General features: G+C 32.0%; 1 protein-coding gene across 2 annotated transcripts; it reads left to right on the forward strand.

The window, feature by feature from the left end:
* Window positions 1-1,272: 1,272 nt before the first annotated feature.
* On the forward strand, window positions 1,273-23,700 carry LOC126884723 (xyloside xylosyltransferase 1). Of its 2 annotated transcripts, XM_050650850.1 has the most exons (5): window positions 1,273-1,909; window positions 4,664-4,805; window positions 4,896-5,159; window positions 13,285-13,466; window positions 22,720-23,700. In XM_050650850.1, exons 1-5 carry the CDS (start codon window positions 1,450-1,452, stop codon window positions 22,722-22,724), a joined length of 1,053 nt encoding a protein of 350 aa, XP_050506807.1. In that variant the 5' UTR covers window positions 1,273-1,449; the 3' UTR covers window positions 22,725-23,700. The 2 variants fall into 2 exon arrangements, with proteins under 2 accessions (XP_050506807.1, XP_050506806.1); XM_050650849.1 differs by lacking the exon at window positions 22,720-23,700 and having other exon boundaries at window positions 1,274-1,909; window positions 13,285-13,665.
* Window positions 23,701-23,823: the final 123 nt, after the last annotated feature.

Consider the following 23,823-nt stretch of genomic DNA (forward strand, 5'->3'; position numbering starts at 1 on the left):
GCATTACAAAATTAGTTAGAATGTTACAGGGTGTTCGATAACACAGTGACAGACCTAACTTATGTTTTTTTAAATGGAACACCCTATATTTTATTTTATATTCGAAACCCTGTTAACTTCTCCATCACAAAATTATAAAGGTTTGTAATGTTATACAGGGTATTTACAAAGTTATAACCAATTTTGTATGAGAATCGTAACAAGTTCAACTCCCTGTATAAATAAAAATAAGCACAACAGCAATGGTTTATTAATGCCATATTTTTTTATTTATTGTCAAAATTTTTAAGAATTATTGATATTGCTAATTTTCTTTATATCAAATACAGGATGAGTCAAAACGCAAGTACCTACATTATTTTCTCAGTAATGTTAAATGGAACACCCTGTATTTTATATCATTATTGAAAAGTCACATTAACGTACTTTAATTTTTATATAACATTCTCTATGCCCAAATTTATTAGTTTTCGAGATATTTTCATTTTTCAGAGCAAATTATTTTAGGTGAATCTTCTTACCTAAGAAGATTCTTCAGCCAGGAAATCCTTTGCCTTCCTGGTCCACGGTTTCCTTCAACTTTTTAGTAGAACTCTTAATGTTACGGCAGTAACATAACCCTTTACATATCTCACTTAATTTTATAATGGAGGCACATTATCAAAACAGTTACAGTTAATAATTTAAAATTGTAGGGTGCAAATTTAAGCTTGGTCCAGTCTCATATGTATTATTGCTTAAATTGTGTACTAGTAGCTGTGACCTCTTGAAAATGAACTCGATATGGCAGAAAACGTGTTAATTTATATTGAAACCTTTGTGAAGTTTACAGGCAACCAAAATTACAAAAGCGTAAGGTGAATTATCTAACTAAAGTTTTCTAAGAAACAGAAAACAGAGCTCAGCATAGGGATTACGTACACTCGATACGCATCGTATCCGCCATGTTTTCCCGTAAGGCGCTATGGGAAAACATGGCGGATACGATGCGTATCGAGTGTACGTAATCCGGGCCCTGTTGTCAGAGTGTAGCATATGTCTCCTGTTTTACAGAAAAAGTTCTTGATTTAACCATTAAATATAAAGTATCTAATTTTTTTTCTCATAAAGTTCATAAACTAAGCCTTTAGGTTAATAAAAAGAGTATCTATTTTTAAGCTAATGTAAATAAAACATCGCCAAAATTTTCTTTTCGTTCGCATTATTTAAACATCTAATACTCCATACTCCATTAGACATGACAATGATGTAACAAAACAGGTTGTCATTTTTGAAATAAAAATAACCTTATAAGTAAACAAGAACTTCTGTTTGTATAAATTTACAGTTATTAATTTTAACTCACAAAACTGCATCTAGATTTATTTTTGTTGCATTTTTTAAGAAATGCCAAGAAAAAACAATCAAGCTTTTCAAAAACCATCATAGCCAGAAAAAAAATGTGCAGTTATGTGGAAATTAAGAACAAACACATTCCTAAATATATGTATAGTTGTAAGTTTACTGTTCCTATTTTATTATGCTCTTTTGACCCAAGACGTTATTAAACAAAGAAGACAGTTACGTAGAAATGTAAGAAAAGACTTAGGAAGCATCAAATTCTTGCCATCTGCCTCGAAAAAGTCAAAGGAGTACAACATTTGGCTAATATTCACAAAAGTTACTAATGTCTCTACTCTTAGCTACAAGTTCAGAGATCTGATACATAACTTGTTAAATGTTAGTTCTGTGCCTTTAAAATTTAATATTATTGTTGATAAAGTATCGCAAGGTATTGCTGAAAACCAAATAGCTGATGTGATCTATGGAAATAAGACTCTGGTGTATTCCTTCTATGATATAGAAGAGAGCGCCAAAAAGATTCAAGATATTGTTGAAGTGATGACACCACACTTCAGTTCCAAACCTGGTAAGATTACTTTGTTATAAGTTAATACACAATACTCTCTCTATAACGAACACAGGTATTAAAAGGTTTTGCTTATAATAAGGTACATTAAGTGTCCCATGAAATTCCTATTGAACTATAACCCTCTATAACGAGGCATATTTGGTTATAACAAGAGAAAATGAGATCGAAGAACATGTTTCTTTACCTGTCTTTTCGCAGTGATGGCTATAAATAAATACCCCAGCTGCCTGTATACAGAAATGTCTAAAATCTGGGTGTTTATCGAGGCCAGTGATGTAAATTTAAATAAAATTAACCGCATTAAACAAAAAATACTGCAAAAAGAAACATAAGTAAGTGTTAAATGTGTCACATTTCATGAGCACATACGCAGATTGTTTTGAATAAAGTTATCACATATCGATGGCTTAGTGTGAAAATCTCGTATCTCATTAAATTACAATTTTACAGTAGAGGCAAAGATTTTCTGCATAATATAACCCAAAAACAAAAATTACCGTTACATATGTTTAATTCGAGCACATTGAGACAAATATCTGATATTGGCCTAGAGCTAAAAGTGTTAAATGTTGCTATTAAATTGGAAATACAAATACAGTAGACTCCCGTAAGTTCGGCCTTGGTTAGTTCGGTCTCCGCTTAGTCCGGCCGGCTCTCTGAGCATTAGTCACACACTTTGCACATCAAAAATCATTAGAAAAGCAAATTCAGAAAAAAATTACTGACTTTTTTTAAGTATTTAAGAAGCCAAACCACCAATGTGCAATATTATTTTTAAATTTTATTAGGCCTAGAGTTCGGTAAGTATTGTTTTATAGTATTTTTGTAATGGTCTATCTTTTCATATACGCTCTGAGCTTCGCTGGTGGCGCTTCTAGCGGATTACTAATTCAACTTTCACCAGTAATTTTTAAATTTATTATTTAATTGTTATCGCTTAACATTTACAACGCAAAAAAGTAATTAAATTGTAATCGATTTTTTTAAGATTTGGCTAATCATTTTTACGTTCTATTGACAAAATATGAATTTCTTACTTCGGATACTTTCACAATTATCGTGTAGGTGGCGCTAAGATTAATATATTAAATTATAATTACATATTACGGAACATTAAAAAAACTTAAATTCAGTATTCAAAACGTAAGTATATTTAAGGTAAAAATATATACCACAGCTTTGACCAACTAATATTTTTTATAATTAATGTTTTTAATTTTAATTTTAAATTAATCACTTTGACATTTATGTCAAATTTCCGGTAAACGTTTACAGACTTGCCACTACTGGCGCTCACGAATTTGTAAATGTACCCTCTACGTACGAGCTCACAGCGTATATGTTAAATATATGTCAGAGTGTTCCTCTGTATTGTCTTCTACTTAATGTACAAGTGTTTTGTTTTTGCTAGATCCATACAAACAATAAATGGGTATTTTTTAGATAAGCATCGGTTAGTTCGGCCACTTTTAAGTTCGGCCTAGGGTCCGGTCCCGAGGTGGCCGAACTTACGGGAGTCTACTGTATTAACTATGAAAAACACGTAAATATCCTTGCAGTATGTAGAGCCTTTGCCCAAGTAACTATGATAACCTCGTATATCTTGATATATGTGTTTTTCATCTTAAATGAGGCTGTGTTTATTTTTATTTACTAGGTTTTCATTTTTCATAGCTTATTGCACACCTCCAAATACTAAGTTGATACAGTACAAATCTTTTGATTTAAGGTTCATAAAATGTTTCTGTATGCAGGACTACCTTTTACCGTTCACAAAAAACATTTCTCCAAGTCGAATCTCTCAAGCAAACACTCCAAATTAAGTACCAAATTCTTGGTTATAAATATACGTGGTATTCACACTAAATCAAGTGAGCAATTGATATACGCAGTTTCTTTTTTCAGCTGTAGAAAATAGTCTAGTGTATTTGGATTTTTTCAAACAGTTATAAATCATGAGATACAAGATTTTCAAACTAAAACCACCAAACTGTCATTTTCGAAAAAAAATGAGATATGAGGTTTTCACACTAAGCCATCGATATACCGTTTTAACTTGATAAAATATGCTTTATACACATCATAGATGAACAAATGCCTTGCACATATCGATATGTGACACTGTTTATGTTCCATGCACTGTTGATTTTGGTTAATCATATATAATGATTCTAGTGTCATCTAACGACAAATACTTGAATTATAAACATAACACTTTTTGATATAATATTTTGTAGTGTTATTAAACTGTTGGTGCAATAAAACAGTTTTTATTTTTTTTTTGAGTTGTGACACTATTTGAGCCGAGGTGCGACATATTGCCAGTTGAATTGTATTGTTTATTTCTTGTGATATGCGTTATTGTTGTTCCAAGGTACTTAAATTCTCTGGCATACTCAAAATTAAAGTCATCACTAATGATGTTCTGTCCGATTCTATCTCTGTTTAATTATTGTGGCTCACATCATGGTGAAAGTGCATCTCCCCGTGTTAGTCCACCCCAGTTAACACATTCAGTGCCCATGAAACAACCAGCTCGATGAAACAACTGCTTCATCGAGGGTACCGACTACGCACAAGTGTTGGCGGTAGTACTGTGTTACTAAATGAACAATATGTGGTACCAGCTAAGTCAATTGTGTTTGTTCAAGACAGGCACTGAATGTGTTAAGGATTAAACTCCACGAGTGTTTTTAAATTTGTTTTGATGTATAGTAGTTATTATAGTTTACATTTTTTTATCTATTTCAGGTACTTATTATAGTGATGCATTATTTTATATATCGTTAGGATTGTATAGGATAGCCCCACAAAGCCAACACTATGCCATTTTACTTGATTGTGATCTATACTTTAAAAAAGACATATCATTATTATTTAATGAGTTTGACAGGTAAGTTGATGAAATCTGTTGCTTGCCTTTATTTATTAATTGGTTACTGCTATTTGTTTCAGTTTGCTCAAAATACTTGTTTTGTTTTAGATTTAAGCCTGGTGCTCTTTTTGGATTAGCCCCAGAGTTAACTCCTGTATATCGTCATATTCTTCACATGTACAAAGCCAAACATAACACAACCTTTGGAGAGTATTACCATGACAATAATATATCAAATGATGTCCATCCAAGAGGTTTTCAAGGTTACAATTCTGGTGTGGTACTTATCAACCTCGCTGCTCAAAGAAAATCCTTGGAGTTTCCCAAAGTTATTTCAAATGGGACTGTGCAAGCGATGACATCTAAATATAGGTAAACATATTAATAATATATTATATTATCATCATCATTGTCTTTGCCTTTATCCCTTTGTGGGACCGGCTTTCCTAATTACATCTACTAACTCAACACTCTGTTAACCAACCTCTGTAGAAGGCGTGAATCACTACAACTACCTTGGCATCATAATAAATAAAGAATTGACCAACAAACAAGAGATAAGAGTGTACATTGGAAAAGCTAGATCCATCTTCAACCAGCTTCTTCAACAGCCACAACCTCTGTCTTGGTATAAAAGTAAGAATGCTGCGATGCTCTGCCCTTTTTTATGGTGTTGAATATGCATAAGAGAAGATATATGCATAAAAGTGGAAGCATATGATATGTGGCTATATCGGAGAATACTTACAATCTCATGGACTGACTGAGTTACAAATGAGGAGGTCCTCAAAAGGATGAAGAAGAACCTAAAGGTACTGACCACCATCAAATCTCGAAAGTTACAATACTTTGGACACATTAGAGAGATATTGCAAATTTAACACAGCCTACGTTGCGCTATTTACACCGCGCTATTTTGACAGAATTGACATTTCTCAGATGTTTCATAAATGCAGATATTGCTCAACATTTTGGTTGCGGTATTTTACGGCTCGATTAAGATTAGTTGTTTATCTAATTTGTACTCAAAATTCAGAATTGAATTTAGATGAAAGAAAGCAGGTTTGTATTTTCTTCCAAATATCGAGCAAGAGAAATAAATGATCCTTGAATGTTCTTACAAATAAAACATTTTCCTGTTGCACTCTTCATGTTTTCCTGAACTAACGTCCAATTTTCTGGAGAAGTCAATATGGATTTTGACATAAAACTTGTTTTAATAAACACAAATCGTCATCAGACGTAAATCTAATTCGTTTGCTACTGTCTGAGGTACCCATTTTAGCAAATTATTACGAATAAATTTGGTTTAAATGAAAGATAGACAACAAACATAACCTGAAAAGAAAATAGCGCAACGAATACCGCACAGCGTAACGACTCCCCTAATAACGGCAGGCCGTATTTCCAATAACGCAGCGTAAGCCAGATATCACATCTGCGCATGCTCTACTGTCAAAATAACGCCTGCTGTAATACAGCAAGTGCAAAAAAGGCTCTGCAATATCTCTCTATTATGTGAAATGAATCCAGATATGCCCTCCTACAAGCAAGCTATCCTACAATGACTGCGTTCACCAGATGCAAACACGTTCACAAATGTTTGCGCTTTGAATCTAAACTTGTTGACAGCGAGCTGAACGGGTGGTTGTTTAGGTTAAAATTTGACATTTTGCTTGCTTGGTTTGAACGTAACCTAAAATAAATTTTCTCAATAAATAGGTTTTTGAATTTATTTTTTTTATTAAAGGAAAAAAGAAAATTTATTTAATAGATAATAACGTAGCAGAATGTCTTCAGTAGCCTTTATTTTATATATAAAACCCTTGTCAAAATATTCTACAATATATACAATTTAAATTCCCGCCATATTTTTTCAATATTCAACACGTTTGCAAAGTTCAACTTAAATATCTTATGTTTGCAAAAATGGCGACCGCTTTCCAAACATGTTTGACGTTAGCAAGTCGTTCAGAACCATAAAGCGCAAACTGATTGCCAACGTTTGCATCTGGTGAACGTGCCCAATGAAATATTTGGAAAGCGGAGTCCAGGAAGAAGAACATCTTTGTTGAAAAACTTGATAAAGATTGCCATGATGATCGCCAACATTTGTCACAGATAGGCACATCAAGAAGAACTCCATACTCTTACTGGTAAGACTTCCAAGGTTCCAAGACCCTATCCTAATTTTTCTAACCTAACGAAAAATTAATTTTTTTAAAATTCGTAACGAAATGGTTAGACTCTTTTACACTGATGGGATATGATCTTTACAACATAATAAGGGATTACTGTGAGATGTATGTTTTGTAATTTTATTAACTATTGCAAATCTTGAGTTTGATTGAGATACAACCTTAATAATAAAGATGATTCTTCGTAGAAAAAGGTTGTAAATTGTCTAACAGCCATTTTACACTCTCCGTGTTAATTATTTTCCAGTTTTACTATTAAAAGGTTGTATGTTTTGAGTCATCAGCAATATAGATAGGAGAAAATTACTTTTTATCGTATATTTAAAGAAAATATCAACTCATAGTTTTCACAACTTTAATTGGAAATTATAAGTTATAACAATAATATTCTGTCACTATGAAGAAAACATGTTATAAAATATCTCAAATTTTTCGCATTTCTATTGCGTATCTGTAAATATTTAATTTTTGACCATTTTGTTTTATTACTTTACTTTTTTTACTATTAACATTACTCCAAAATTAACATGTGTGTCCTTAAATAGGTTAAAATTTAGAATTTGCTTGTGATTTATTTCAGATACGGATTAAGGCTTGTCTGATGCTTTGGCACATCGTATAATGGTTATCCATTGGTCTGGAGCATATACAACTTGTTTTTTCCGTTTTTCTATAAGGGCATGCATTGAATCACCCTCGTTTTGGAATGTGCTATTTCAAAAAATACATTAAATATTAAACTTTTTTTTCTACGACCGTTTAATAACATGCTCATTATTCGCTATTTTTTCATAGATAATAGCACCCATTACTGTACGCGTGAGTAATAATTCATTACTCACGGGCTGAAGTTACCCACGGGTCATTACTCACGGGCTGAAGTTAGATTCAAGTGACACATGCCACTTTTAATATTTATCGTATATAAACTGCAAATAAAATTACTTAAACTTGTTTATTTAATACAATAATTATTGTAATTTATATCAATAATTAACTTCGAAAAATTTTTAAAGGAATTTTAACTGTAACAATGTCAGTATATATTTTTTACGTTTATATCTTGTTTACTAAAAATTTTGACGTTTATCATTTATTTTAGTGACAGTGACATTAGCTCATTTTGTTTATGTTAATTGGAATTTATAACTAATGTTGTGTTTATTTTTCAAGTTATACTGTGTTAAATATGTTATAACATATTATGTATAGGTATATTAGTATATTATATATAGTTAAATATAAATATACACTATAACTATTGAAATACGTCCTCCGACAACAGCCATTTCCTATTTATTAGATTAATTGACAGTAGGTACAAATTTAAGCTTATAATTTTTCGAAAACGAATAGAACTTATATTGACTATTTCTAGTTGTATTTTTACAATAAATAATAATTTGGTAATAGTAGGCAACCAATTATTCAGCCACGTACTAGGGGTAAATAACATTTAGGTATTCTTGTAAATTATTAATATAATTTAAATCTCGAGTAGTTGATAATTAAATTTTTTACTAATTAAAATAAAAAAAGGTCGAAGAAAAAGTATAGTATTCTACTCGCATGTAATGGCTATTACTCACTCTGATGAATTACGACACTCGCCTACGGCTCGTGTCGCAAACTTCATCATCGTGAGTAATAGCCATCATTACATGCTCGTTGAATAATATACTATTTATTACGCAGAAGTATGTAGCAAAAACCGATTTTGTCCACCGCAACTATCAAAAATGAAAAAATGTCCGTAAATCCTTTTTTATTTACATTTCGATAAATTGACTTATGAGATGCAGCATATTTGTGATTACTTTATAAATTAAACATACGTGCAACAAAGTTGTAACTCATTTAAAAACCTTGTTAATCGTCAAGTATAAGAAAGTAAATATGTAACATAGGGAGTATCCAGTGTTACTGCCTTTTTCACGCTAAAATGCCTGAAAATGGCACACGTAACTTAAAATACAACTTCTTATTAGCCAAACTATTGAGAATTTAACTATGTCGTTTATATTGATGTGCGCGCAATTTTTTGCTGAATTCGCCTATGTTGAAATCTGAAAAAAGACGTAACTTGAGTTACAACCTTGTTCGATGGGGGTGTCGCTATAATGGTGTTCTCCCTGAAGTAGTTCTTATCTGGAAATCCGAACAGAGGCTAATTTTTCTTCCGGAACATTTTGCCTCAGGAGATACCATCATTTCAGTATATTTTTTACCGTTGACTCTCTCTATAACAAACACGATTATTCCGAGGTTTCGCTTATAACGAGGTACACTAGATGTCCCATGAAATTCATATTGAACTGTAACACCACTATAACGAGGCATATTTGGTTATAACGAGGAAAAATTAAATCGAAGAATATGTTTCTTTACCTGTTTTTAGCGCAGTAATGCCTATAAATAAATACCCCAACTGCCTGTATACAGAAATCCCCAACCTCTGTGTGGTTATCGAGGCCAGTGCTGTAATAAAATCCACTGCCTATGATAAACTTTTTCCTGTTCTGTTTATCTATAGACCGATATTGAATATTGTAGGAAATTTACAATTTATGATGGCGAAGTCTTATTGTTCAGGAAACAATATTTAGCATCTTATATTGCTCCGTATGGCTTCACTATTAGTCTGGGCTGATTATCGGAGAATAGGCCTTTTTTGGGAAAAGTTATTTACCAGCAATTTTATTGCTGCAATCGAATCTTATGATTGTATATATTAATAATATAGATATGCAAAGTCCGCAGATAGTGTGCTACTTTTTTTATAAACAAAATGGCGCCCGAAAATCGTGTTTTTTTTCAATTTTTGCTCTATAACTCCAAAGATTTTAACTTTAGACCAAAAACACCCAAATAAAAATTCACCGCAATTAAATTCTGCATAGAAACGTGTTTTTTCCGATTTACTTCGACGAAAACTTTCCCCGGAAAAAGCGGGGATTTCCAACAAAATCTTTAATTTTCAACTAAACCTTTAGATAAGTAGTTGTTAATCAATAATTAAGTAACTTGGTAACGTAAAAGCCCTTTCCGTATATATTATAATTCCAGAAGCCGATGGAAATTGAATGAACAGTTTAGCAACAATTGAAATGTTAATTAAAAATTTACGACCGCTATAATAACGACAATGATTATGATGCATAAGAATAACTATAATTTTTTCATAAAAAGACACTATACCTATCTAATATACTTTACAGAATTGAAATTGGACTATTTAAGCGGCCTCAGGAATATTTTAAAATTATAAACAATTTTTTGGCTTAAAAACAAATAGAATATCTCGGGAAATATTAAACTAAATTAAATTGTGAAAACGGTATTCGAAAGACAGCGGCAGGACGCTTCTTTTAAAAGAAAAAACGTTTAATTATGACGAGTGGTTCCTAAGATACAACCGGTCAAAATTGACGGAAATTTACGGCAAAGATATAAACAATACGATCATAATTTTCAAACCATCACCTTTTTGTTTTTGCCCTCTTTCTCCACACCAATTTTCATATCTTTAAAATCCTCATAACATATATTATTATAATAAAAACTATCGATAATACGTGTGAAAATTGCCAAAAATAGCAAAATTCCAATCAATAATTAGGTTGGAGAAAATGTAACCCTCAAAGTTCAAAATCGGTATACGTTAAAAAAATGCATTTTCTCGGCTTCTCATGGAGAAATTTCCTTCATTCTTTTTTTGTTCCCAAGTAACTCGAGTAGAGCCATCGAACTAACGCATTACTAAATGTCAAACTTGCTTTTGTTTTGTTATAATAAATTAATTAATTTATTTTAACACAATATTTTAATTTGTTTAAATAAAAATTATTTAAATAATTATACAGCTTTCAAATGAGAATATTTATGTTTTTAACTTTAAAAGGTACACTTGTAGTAAGTTTATCTAAAAAAAAGCCTACAACTGGAAAAAATATGTAATTTTCTGTTCTTATAAATAAATTAATCTATTATAACAAAACAAAAGCAAGTTTGACATTTAATAATGCATTAGTTCGATGGCTCTACTCGAGGGAACAAAAAAAGAATGAAGGAAATTTCTCCATGGGAATCCGAGAAAATGCATTTTGTTAACGTATACCGATTTTGAACTTTGAGGGTTACATTTTCTCCAACCTAATTTTTGATTGATACTTTGCTATTTTTGGCAATTTTCACACGTATTATCGATAGTTTTTATTATAATAATATATGTTATGAGGATTTTAGAGATATGAAAATTGGTATGGAGAAAGAGGACAAAAATAAAAAGGTGATGGTTTGAAAATTATGATCCTATTGTTTATATCTTTGCCGTAAATTCCGGTCAACTTTGACCGGTTGTATCTCAGGAACCACTCGTCATAATTAAACGTTTTTTCTTTTAAAAGAAGCGTCTTGCCGCTGTTTTTCGAATACTGTTTTCACGAGTTAATTTAGTTTAATACTTACCGAGATATTCTATTTGTTTATAAGCCAAAAAATTGTTATAATTTTAAAATATTCCTGAGGCCGCTTAAATAGTCCAATTTCAATTCTGTAAAGTACATTAGATAGGTATAGTGTCTTTTTATGAAAAAATTATAGTTATTCTTATGCATCATAATTATTGTCGTTATTATAGCGACCGTAAATTTTTAATTAACATTTTAATTGTTGCTAAATTGTTCATTCAATTTCCATAGACTTCTGGAATTATAATATATACGGAAAGGGCTTTTACGTTACCACGTTATTTAATTATTGATTAACAACTACTTATCTAAAAGTTTAGTTGAAAATTAAAGATTTTGTTGGAAAAACCCGCTTTTTCCGGGGAAAGTTTTCGTCGAAGTAAATCGGAAAAAACACGTCTCTATGCAGAATTTAATTGCGGTGAATTTTTATTTGGGTGTTTTTGGTCTAAAGTTAAAATCTTTGGAGTTATAGAGCAAAAATTGAAAAAAACACGAGTTTCGGGCGCCATTTTGTTTATAAAAAAAGTAGCACACTATCTGCGGACTTTGCATATCTATATTATTAATACATATAATAATAAGATTCGATTTCAGCAATAAAATTGCTGGTAAATAACTTTGCCTTGTATTTTGCTAATTAGCCCAGAGTAATAGGAAATAAATGTTTTAGAACAGCGTTTCCCAAATGGTGGGTCGCGACCCGGTACCGGGCGATCCCGATACCGTTTCAGATGTTCAAGTGAACATGAACATATTTTACACTGCGACTATCAAAAGAGAATGTTTTAAAAATACTTATTGAATTAAAGGAAGAAATTTCAATATTCTTAGAACAAAATCCAAAATGGCTATGGATGCAATGTTTCAATTTAAGGACAATTTTCCTGACGTCAATTTGTTAATCAAGGTAGCCTACCTTTGTGATATTTTTGACTTCTTGAGCAATTTAAATATAATATTACAAGGTAGCAATTAACTGTATTGAAAGTACAAGAGAAGGTGGAAGCTGCAACAAAAAAACTTATATTTGTGGACACGTCGCGCGGAAGCAGGAAATTACAAAGCTAACAGAACTACAAAAACAGTATAACGTGAAATCATTGTCGGACGAGATTTCAGCGGCTTTCAAGGAACACCTGCTAGGACTGGAGGTAAATCTGAAGGAATGTTTTTCCTCCATCCACAGCAACTAATCATGGACAAAGAATCCATTTACAATGGATAGGACTTCCGGATTTAGATATTGAGTCAATAATTGAATTATCGTGTGATAGGGCACTCAAAAGACGTATTTGACAAAATACAATCGATATATTTTGAGCTGTCTTGCCGCCAGGAGTACTCAGTTTTAGCAGAAAACGTAAAGTTTTTACTTAACCAGAAACAACTGCATATTTTCATTAATAAAGTATTTGATTTTTATTTTGTTTTATTACATTTTTGTTTGAGCTAATGATTGTTTATTAAAATATATAAAACTATAATAAATATTTAAATATGTTCTTTTGTATACATGTACCAGGGTATGAAAAAAAACAGTGGGTCACGAAAGATAAGCACAAAAATACCCGGGCCACGAAAAAATAAGTTTGGGAAACGCTGTTTTAGAAAACTATATATTCATATGTATGCACAATATTATTGTTTTCTGATATAACGAGATCTGCTTATAATAACGAGGTAATTAGTCCGCCATTTCAGTTCTCGTTATAGAGTGAGTCGCTACGATAATATTGCATGGATATCGTTATCATAACAATGTATTACGTTTTGATAACATTTGAAATATTTTTGCTTTCTCAAACATACATTACTTATATTTTTTAGATTCCGAGGCCATCTAGGGGATCAAGATTTCTACACTCTAGTGGGCTACGAATACCCTCATCTCATCCAAACGTTAAACTGTGGCTTCAACAGACAACTGTGTACATGGTGGAGAGATCATGGATATAGCAATATTTTTTCGAATTATTTTAAATGCGAACATGACATTGTGGTTCTGCATGGTAATTGCAATACTAGAATACCAAAATGATTTGATCTCGATATTTTGAAAACAAAATCACGTAATATCATTGACTGGCAAAAAACCGGCTATGTAATGTTAAAAAAGCAATTAAGCAATCATTATTGTTCTACTTGACAATGGTGTTGGACTAAATAATCATTTGACAGTTATACTAAAATCAAATAGACTAAATTAAACAGAATTAGATAATTTATGAAACAACGTTAGAAAATCAGAAAAATAATTGTTTTATATTTACAAGATCACGATAGGTTTTCAATAGACCTGCTGTTAAACTTTCAGTATTGTTTATGTCTTCATCAGGTCTGAATTTCATGATACAATCGTTGTGGCATAGAGATAATCTTCTTAGACAGGTGTGCTTTGCTAGAAACATCTGCCCATACTATAACAGAACCATCTTCGACGACAACTGTTCAAAGATGGCACAGTCAGAATATTGTTCCTCTCGTCTTCCCCATACACTTCATTAAACATTAGGAGATCGCAGACAAATCGTGACTTATCAGTAAAAGGAACTTTACTCCGTTGCTGAAGAGTTGAGTCTGCTTTCGACCACGCCAAATGCAGACGAGTTCTTCCAATGCCTAGATAGCAATTTTGGTACTGTTGCAGATCTTTTCGAGATTAAACCACTTCCTATCTTCTCCTCACCTTTCGTTTTATTCAAGTCTTCGCTCTGTTAGATATTGTTGTAGTTTTCATTTTATTTATAGCAGCTCTAAAAAGTTGGATGGAGCTGAAATTAAACAATTTTCTCAGATTTTGCAACCAAGAGGTTCGCCCTCTTCTTGTATCAATTTTACCTTCATAATCAACTGTGGCAGTCTGTATCTTAATCCTCTCATGACATGTTCAAAATATTGAAGTTTTCGCTTTTAAATAGTTTGAACAACTTTCTTATTTTTATTAACTCTGGTTAAGACTTCAATATTGATAAGTCTTTCTATCCACGATAAACGAAGAGTAGCGTAGTAAAAACGTATCAGCGCAGTAGTCGTGTCCTTAGGTCCATCTTTAGATCTTCATTGCATAATAATTTCTCCATATTTACAAAGGACATCGCACACATCTTATGGAAAATATAATGTCACTCAAATTCAATAAAATTTATACGAATAGATTCGTTTTAAATTAACGATCAAATCTTATCATTGCGCCAACTCTTAATTATGATTAATTACGGCGCAAATTGCAATTAAAGTTTATCAAAATCATATTTTGGGAGTTCATAAAAATGTCAGTTACAATCACAATTACTCAGGGTGCTATTCAAAGCAGCTTAAACCCAGCGGGTCCTAAAAGCGAATTAGTGAAACTATTTATACTTTCCTACTTCTCACCAAATATTTAATTATTACATAGGCGTTCGTTAAAAATTATCAGTGGTGAGTGGTTCGCCTGTTTAAATGTTGTGGAATACTAATCAATTTTTTATTATTTATGTATGATAAGTATACATAAAATCTGTAACTAATTTCGATTAAATAATGCATTCATTAGTGAGTAGTTCGTCTGTGTAAATGTTGTGCAATACTAATCATTTTTTATTATTTATGTATGGTAAGTATACATAAAATCTGTAACTAATTTCGATTAAATAATGCATTCATTTCCCCACCACCATTGAGGTAAAATGCAAAGCGCGTTTTTTTGCATGGTTTCCCCATTAGGCCTAATCCATGTTGTCATTAATTATTAAAAATATATATAAAAAAATGGAAAACCAAGTTGTGGTATTCAAAAAGTCAACAATTACTGATTAAAATGCACGTCTCTATTATTAGCGTCTAAGACAGAATGTAATAACTGTGTTGATGGATACCTTACATTTGCGTCATGCCTTGCATACCCTAGATACCATAACACACTTGCAACATCAGCACAGCATCCAACAGTTCGTGCACCAGTTTTGCAAGTGCAGTAGTAGCCGTCGATTGGTATATTGTCACCGTCATTTTCTAGATGGAGTGGTTGAAAAGCTATCCATAATTGATGTTTAGTCGCCTGACGAAATCTAGAGTAAACACGAGCTCTAAGAAGACCCTGTTCTTCTAAAAGTGCTTGAAATGTAAAATGTTCAATGTTTTCTCTCTGTAATTTATCTTGAATGTAACTGGGTGCAAGTTTTACTTGGTAGATTCCAATAGTCAAATCTCTAATCTGTTGTAACGACAAAATGGGAAATTCTGGTAAAATAAGTTCATCTAAATTCACCCATGCATCGTCTTGAATACGTTGTAAGTCCAAACGGTCAACTTCAACACGAGCTTTTACGACATTTTCATATGCAGCCAATTCCTGCATTGTTTCTGCCAATTCTGCAGTTGCACCTTGCATTTGAATAGGTGGAAAATATTTATTAATTAAACTGCACCCAATTTTTAAAAACATTCTAATATTAGGCACATGATGGACCGGTATTAATCCACAAAACAATTTAAAAATACTTTTTAAATGTCCATTCCGAGCTTCAACTTTGTTTTAGTAATTAATCGCGCTTTATTAGCATCTTCAGTAGACAACTGTCTTTGCCCTCTTGGTAGAAGTGGTGGCATATGACATTCTAGGCCTAAATAATTTAATAAATGAATAGAATCACGATAGCCTCTATCTACAATTACAATATCATTTGGTTGCAGCCAGTTACGCAAGTTATTTACTTCGTCTTGTTCCTCATCTTCAAGGTGATGTTGTAAAATTGCAGCATCGTTATTTCTTGAATCAGAAAAATAGGTGCCTTGTACGTCCAAAATATATCTGTCAGGTCCGACTATTAAAACAGGTTTGATTAAATGATAACCCTTATGTAGACAGTAAGTTTGGCGAAGACTTCGAAAATTAGACGATTTGGGAATTTTGAGATAGGTTCCATCTATGTAAATAATGGCTTGAGGATTGTCAGGATTCGGATTGTACAAAGAGTTAGCAAAATCTGTAACATGGGTTCTAATAAATTCTTGGCGACCAATTGCTTCTAAACCCAGATTTTCTCTAACAAATCGTTGACAAAGACTTGTACGTACTGCAGTTATTGTCAGACTAACGTTGGATCTGCTAGAATATGAGCACAAAATTTTTAATAAATCGTCACTTAAATTGTATTTTAATTTCATAAGAAATGTAATTAAATCCTTTTTAGTAATAACTCTAGTTCTATCATAAACTACGACCTCATCGCAATAAGTATAAAGATCTTAAAAATTATTTTTGCTTAAGTTTGTCAATGCTTTGAAGTCGTCCTCTTGAATACACGTGTCTGTCTCGAAACGATTAGTAGTATTTTCAATTGCTGTCAGACGTAACGCTTGAAACCACTCTGAAACTTCTTTCGGACTTAAGTTAACATTACGCGTATTACCACGCAAATTCTCTATTATATTATGATCTAGCATACTGTCATCATTTATGTGATCACTGCAACATAAAGCACCCTTTCCTACAAAAATCTCTCGTTTCATGTAGATATCCACTCTAGCTTCTAATGACAAACGTTCAAGATTTCTAGCTCTATCACATACAAAACATAAAATATTTCTTTGTAATACACACTTGAATCTACAAGCATTCACATTATCATCATTACATTGTTCAATTTCTTCAATGATGTATCTGTAGCAGTTTATGTGAATCACAATCCCAATATCAAAATTGGCTTCCGGTAGATTGTTGTTCATGCGGCGACCCAATGCAATCTCCTGAAATCTTGGTGGAAGATTATCTAAGTTCTCAACTCGACGAAAACCTCTAGCACGAACTCGAACATCACAAATATAACACTGCATTTTCACTAATTAAAATAGTTAATAGTAGAACAACAGTTCGACAAAAACTAACCATTTGGCGGAACGTAACGACCCTTTATAATAATTACTAGTTTACAATAATTACCAGATAAAGTTGACTAGTGACAAAAACTTTTGATTCTTTCTAAAGCAAACGATTTGCCTAATTTTCTTTTAATTGATCGATAATGTTAAAACACAGTAGAATGCAATTTAAGTCGTAATTCAATAGTGTTAATTAAATAAAATTCTTTTAAATTCTCATTAGTGCGTTAAATACCCTTGTTTTACGGTGCGTCACTGGAAGTGCGTTGTCATTTATGATTTACAAGGTAAGAGGCTTAATAATCTTAGAAGATTTATGAACTCCCGATAATTTGGATATCTTAAAATATTTTTTCTCTCTCTAACTTATGTACCTACCCATTTGATTTCAGATTAATTTATATCAATTCCTGCTCTTATTACTGAAAATTCAGAGTTGGCGCAATGATAATAAGTGACCGTTACATTGAAACGAATCTATTCATGTAAGTTTTATTGAATTTGAGTGACATTATATTTTCCATAAGATGTGTGCGATGTCCTCTAACAATGTTAATACGACTTTTAATCACTTCAATTTGCTTTGCATTATGAATTAATCATGTTCCCAAGTATTTGCACCTGTTTACTCTTTCTATTTGAATTATAGAGAATATTTATCCAAGTGTGCCGTGGGTGAACCAGTTTTTAAGTTAGTGTGCCTCGAGCTAAAAAAGGTTGGAAACCACTGGTCTAGTGGATGTTTTGTGATGACCATGAATTGTTTCCTTCAGTCGTAATATATCTGCCAAGTCTGTAAATACCTCAGGTTGTTAATAATTTCTTCATTTATAATCATGATATCTTTAAAATCTTTTAGAGTCTCTTTCAAGATAGCCTCATGTATATGGTAAATAGCAGTGGTGACAATATACACCCTTATATCTCTTAAGAATAATTATTATCTCTTCTGATAGTTGATCTTTGATTCTTATTTTGTTCTAATATTTCCCAAATAAATTTATTATTATTCTGATGTCACTATTCTTTGTTTTTTTAGTGTTAATTAATTTGTCGTGTTGGACTTTTAAAGCCTTTTAAAATCAATAAAGTATGTGCATGTGTAGACATTCTGGTTCATATCTAGTTTTATTTTGCATGAGCACATTTATTCTGAATAGAGCTTCTCTATTGCCCATGGCGTTTCTAAAGCCTAGTTGGTTGTCGCCCAGTTCACCATCTAACTTTTTATAAATCATATTATGGATTATACTCAATAACAACTTTAGTGCATGCCTCATTGGTATAATTGACCGGTTTTCTAATGATCACAAATGAGAAAATATACATAATGTACTAAGGTTTGACTTCTGCGAACAGTTCTAAAGAGAAATATTTCTAAAGTAGCCGGTTTTTTGTCGTACAGGTTACGTATATTATTTCCCTAATTTAAAAATTAATTGTGCAATAATTGACTATGAACGGAAATACTATACTGAAGATATTTTTTATGTTATGCTATTATAACTGTTCAAATCTGTAGTGGGTTACAAAATACTCTTTTATTCTTAAATATCCCCTCAGTTGGCAGTTGTGAAACGTTTTTTGAATAAGAAACTCTACGCAACTCATCTAAATACTTCTTGAAAGACTGTCGTAATTTTTCTGCTTATCAATAATAAATGTTAATGTAGGAGATATAAAATTAGACAGTTAATTAATTAAAACAGTAAAAAGTGAAATGTATATGGTTGCAATGATATGATCCATTAATTGGCACAACTCAACACAATTATTAGCGCAAAAAGTGACCACTTACCTTTTGTCGTAATGATAATTGCAGGAAATGTTTGCATTCGTGGCAGGAGTCCCGTGTCAAAGTCACGGGGATACCTTATTTCGCTGGACTATCATTATTTTTCTTCTTTAGCCCATTTCTATCCGATTTTGAACATAGGCCTTCCACAAATCTTTCCATATCTGTTTGTATTTGGCTGCGCTTTTCCAGTGAGTTCCTGCAGCTTTTCCAATATCATTCTTCCATCGCATCTGAAGTCTTCATCTCCTTCTTCTTCCTGTCCACGGTCTCCAGTTTTGTATTTCAGCATTTCATCTTTTATCTTCCTGTCACGCAATGTGGCCCGCAAATCTCCACTTTAACCCTGTTATATGTTGTGTTACATTTTCTACTTTTGTTTTGTACCTTATCCATTTGTTTGATTTTCTCTCTTGCAGTTTTATTCCCAATATGGATCTTTCCATTTTTCTTTGAGTTATTTATATTTTGTTTATGTTGGCCTTTGTTAATGTCTATGTTTCTGAGCCATACGTCAAAATAGGGAGGATGCACTGTTCAAATACACGGGTTTTATAAGTACTACCTTACTACCATGCCATATAGAAAGTAGACCATTGAAAACTATTTTTATATATAATATTAAATATTACTATAGACCAGAGTTTACGATCAGTGTATCATCCCTATACTTACGTATGGTTCACAGACGTGGACACTCACCAAGGCCAATGTGAATAAAATAGTAAAGGCACAGAGAGCGATGGAGTGAGGCTCATAGATAAAAAAACAAATACATGGATTAGAAGCAAAAGCAAAGTAAAAGACGCAGGAGAACATGCTGCCAAATTAAAATGGAGCTTCGCAGGACACAATGCCCGAATGAAGGATAAAAGATGGAATCACGAAATACAACAATGGAGATCGTGCTTAAGAAAAAGAAGTAGAGGAAGGACACAAATGAGATGGGCCGATGACATAAAGAAGTTTGGAGGACACAACTGGAAACAGGTGGCGCAAAATAGACAACACTGGATTGAATTGGGGGAGGCCTATGTCCAAAGTTGGATTACTGAAGGCTGAACAAGAAGAAGAAATTATTATAGACAAACATATCAAATAATAGGCGGTAAAATAGACTCATAAATGTCTTTTTTTTATGTAGTTAGATATGAAGGAAGATTCCAAACTTCAACATGATCTCTACTAAAATACTTTGTAAAAATCATTCCGAATATCTCCCCAGATTTTCCGTTTTAATTAAATTTATGTAAGTAAATGATTCTTGCCATTCCATTTTGAAAGTGTCATAATAGCCAAGACGGAATTATTTTAGGGTTGGTTTTGCTGAGCTGGAGCTTATATTTTTGTAGAAAAGTCTGTAGAAAATTTTATAACGAAAAATCTACATTGCTGATCCTGTTTTTTAACCCTGTGACAAATATAGCTGGATGGAAAATTGGTCACAGTGATTTTTTCTATCAAAATGTGCGTTTGTAATTGACAAAAATATTTCCAGGACATACAATGGAAATTTTGTGAAAAAAAAATGTTTAAAAATTTACTTATAGACCAGTAAGGATCTGTTTTTAGGTGGATGTGAGAGGTGGCATTCAGATTTTTGCGGATAAAGTTAGGTGATAACTTCGTTAATAATAATTGATTTATGCTCCTTCTCAAATATGCCCGGAACGTTAATAAAAAAATAAAATATTTAAAAATTTCAAAAAATTTCGTTTTTTTTTCTACTTTTTTTGCTTATAACTTAAAAACTATTCATTTTAGAACAAAGTTCTATAGAAATAAAACAAAGATAATTAAATTTTCTATCAGATGCGATTGGTTAAAAATGTCTTCATTTATCACCCTTGCTTCAAAATAGCAATAAATATAAAATAAGGGGGCAAAACAAGCCTGTCCTTATCCAATGATTTTCCATCACTTAGGTTACACTTGGAACCTTCCTAATTCGCTTAGAAAATTTTTGTAATGTGCTAAAACCGTACACCAAATTTCATTAAAATTGACTTACTAGATTTTGCATAATAATTTTTGCAATCTAAACTTTTTTTAAAAAATTAAAAATTTTTAAAATCTTGCACAACAAAAACTAGAACATACAAAGATTTGTCAATTTTTTTACATATAAAGAAGTACTCCACCTATCTAACGCACTTTACAGAATTGAAATCGGATTATTTAAGCAGCCTCAGCAATGTTTTAAAGTTATAAACAATTTTTTTGGCTTATAAACAAATTAGTGCTGTGGCCAGGAGGGGGTGCTACGGGCTCCTTTATTTAGATGGACTTACCCAAGTTTTTTATGTATTTTGACCCGTAGAATACGAATTTTTGAGTAACAGTTGATCCGGATGTCGATAATGTTGTTATAAACAAAGAACTTGAGGAATTACATAAAATGGATTTTTCGCAAAATAAATAATTTTTTGTATTTCTTGGGTAATTCTAAGCAAAAAATGTTCTTACAAGTTTTTCCGTAGGATGCGTAGTTTTCGAGATAAACGCGGTGGAACTTTCAAAAAAAATAACTTGATTAAAAAATAAAATAGCAATTCTGCTGACAGCATTTGAAAGTTTAAGTCAAATTATACCGGTTTTAATTATTTGCATTGCTAAAAATAATTTTTTTATTATTAAACAAAGCTATTTGTTTATAAGCCAAAAAATTGTTTATAAATTTAAAACATTGCTGGGGCCCCTTAAATAATCCGATTTTAATTATGTAAAGTGTATTAGATAGGCAGAGCACCTCTTTATATATAAAAAATTAGCCAACTTCTAAATGGTCTATTTTTTGTTCACAAAGATTTTTAAAAATTTGAACTTTTTTAAAAACATTTAGATTGCAAATTTATTATGCAAAATTTATTAGGTCGATTTTAATGAAATTTGGTACACGATTTAAGCATGTTACAAAGAATTTCCTAAGCGAATTACTAAGGTTCTAAGTGCCACGAAAGTGGTTAAAAAATATTGAATAACAACAGACTTATTTTGCCCCCTTATTTTGTATTTACTGCTATATTGCAGAAAAGGTAATACCTTAAGACATTTTTTACCAGTCGTATATCATACAAAATTCAATTATCTTTATTTTATTTCTGTACGACTTTGTTCCAAAACGAATCGTTTTAAAGTTATAAGCAAAGAAAGCAGAAAAAAATCGATGTTTTTCGAAATTTTTAAATATTTTAATTTTTTTATTAATGTTCCGGGCATATTTGAGAAGGAACATAAGTCAATTATTATTACTGAAGGTGTCACCTAACTTTATCTGCAAAAATCCGAATGCCACCTCTCACATCCAAAAATAGACGTTTTTTCGCAGATCCTTACTGGTCTATTATGGAAAATCGGAATACTGCTGAAAATATAGTCGATTTTTCATTTTTATAATTATACAAGGGTAACCATTAGTCAGCTGGCCTCCTAGAAAACGATTCCACCGCTCTCTCCAAACAACCCGGCCAGCTGGGCATAAGTCAGTATGCTAGTCGACCTTGAGAAGAACAAATACCGGTTTTTACCGCATGACGCGTGTCTTTATTAAAACAGTTTTTACTGTCAGGATCGTGATCATGAAGCTAATAAAGAATATTTTACAGAATAGTGGCCTAATTGACGTTTTAAGAACCGCAATTACATGATGGATTTAGCCAAAAAGCTTGAACGGAAGCCAAAGCGTAGCGGCAGACCACTGTCGATATCCAGAGATGAGAATACCATGGCAGTCACACAACAATTATCCTGAAGTTATGGTTTGAGCAGGAATTAATATCGAGATGTTGCTTTGAGTTGAGGCCGGCGCCCACTTAAACGGGAAGGACCGCGATGATCGGCATTTTAATATTTTCGTCTATTCAAATGACTCGGCACAATGTGCTACGATTCCGTAAAGTAGGCGCTGAGCCATTTCAATATGTACAAGAAAATATTAATATGCCGATCGTCGCGGTCCGTTCCGTATAAGTGGGCTCCGGCCTTTGTGGGGAAATAAAACCAAAGTTTCGTAAAATTTTTTTTTTCGCAAATTTGCCCGCTGATTTATGCCCACTCATATAATTTTCAGAGACTTCTACAAAAATTAAATTCCGACTCATTACAAGCAATTTAAGCTGTTATTGTACAGATTCCCACTGGACTATATTTTGTATTTACATACCAGTCATTGCCATTGTTAAATGATTAAATTGCGATTGCTTTGTAGCTTGTTGTTAGATATATTTAGGTTATATTATGTACGACGATTGTTGAGTATTTTAAGAATTTTTTTAGAAATTTTTGACATTTTTGTAGTATTTTTCCAATCCCATTGAAATTGTTCTAAGTGCAATTAGAAATAAAAATTATATTTTTTCTGTTATGAAATATGTATATTTTACCAATAAAATTGTTTTATATAACAACACCTTTATTTTAACATCAAAAAATTTGTTAAGCAACATTTTCTAGAATGCTTGTACAAATATCAAAGTACTATTACATATACAACAAAATATAGGAGACAATACTGAATTTTACAAAAGTTTCTAGATCCAAACCCAGCATACAGCTAGTAGTCTAGGGCGCATCTGTTTTGAGATGGACGTTGAGAGGTGACTCAAATTTTTTTGCAGAAATTGCTTAAAAATAAATCAAGTAATAATATTTGAGTTATCCTCCCTCTCAAAAAAGTCCGGAACATTGTTTAAATAATCAAAATGTCAAAA

This window comes from Diabrotica virgifera, chromosome 5 (genome assembly GCF_917563875.1).
Source record: "Diabrotica virgifera virgifera chromosome 5, PGI_DIABVI_V3a".
NCBI classification, from domain to species: domain Eukaryota; kingdom Metazoa; phylum Arthropoda; class Insecta; order Coleoptera; family Chrysomelidae; genus Diabrotica; species Diabrotica virgifera.

Excerpts from the sequence above, each read along its gene's own strand:
- LOC126884723 (XM_050650849.1), top strand. The coding sequence starts at position 1,450 with ATGTGGAAATTAAGAACAAACACATTCCTAAATATATGTATAGTTGTA. Across the intron at positions 1,910-4,663 it reads ACACTTCAGTTCCAAACCTG|GTACTTATTATAGTGATGCA; the intron begins GTAAGATTACTT and ends TATCTATTTCAG. Across the intron at positions 4,806-4,895 it reads TTATTTAATGAGTTTGACAG|ATTTAAGCCTGGTGCTCTTT; the intron begins GTAAGTTGATGA and ends GTTTTGTTTTAG.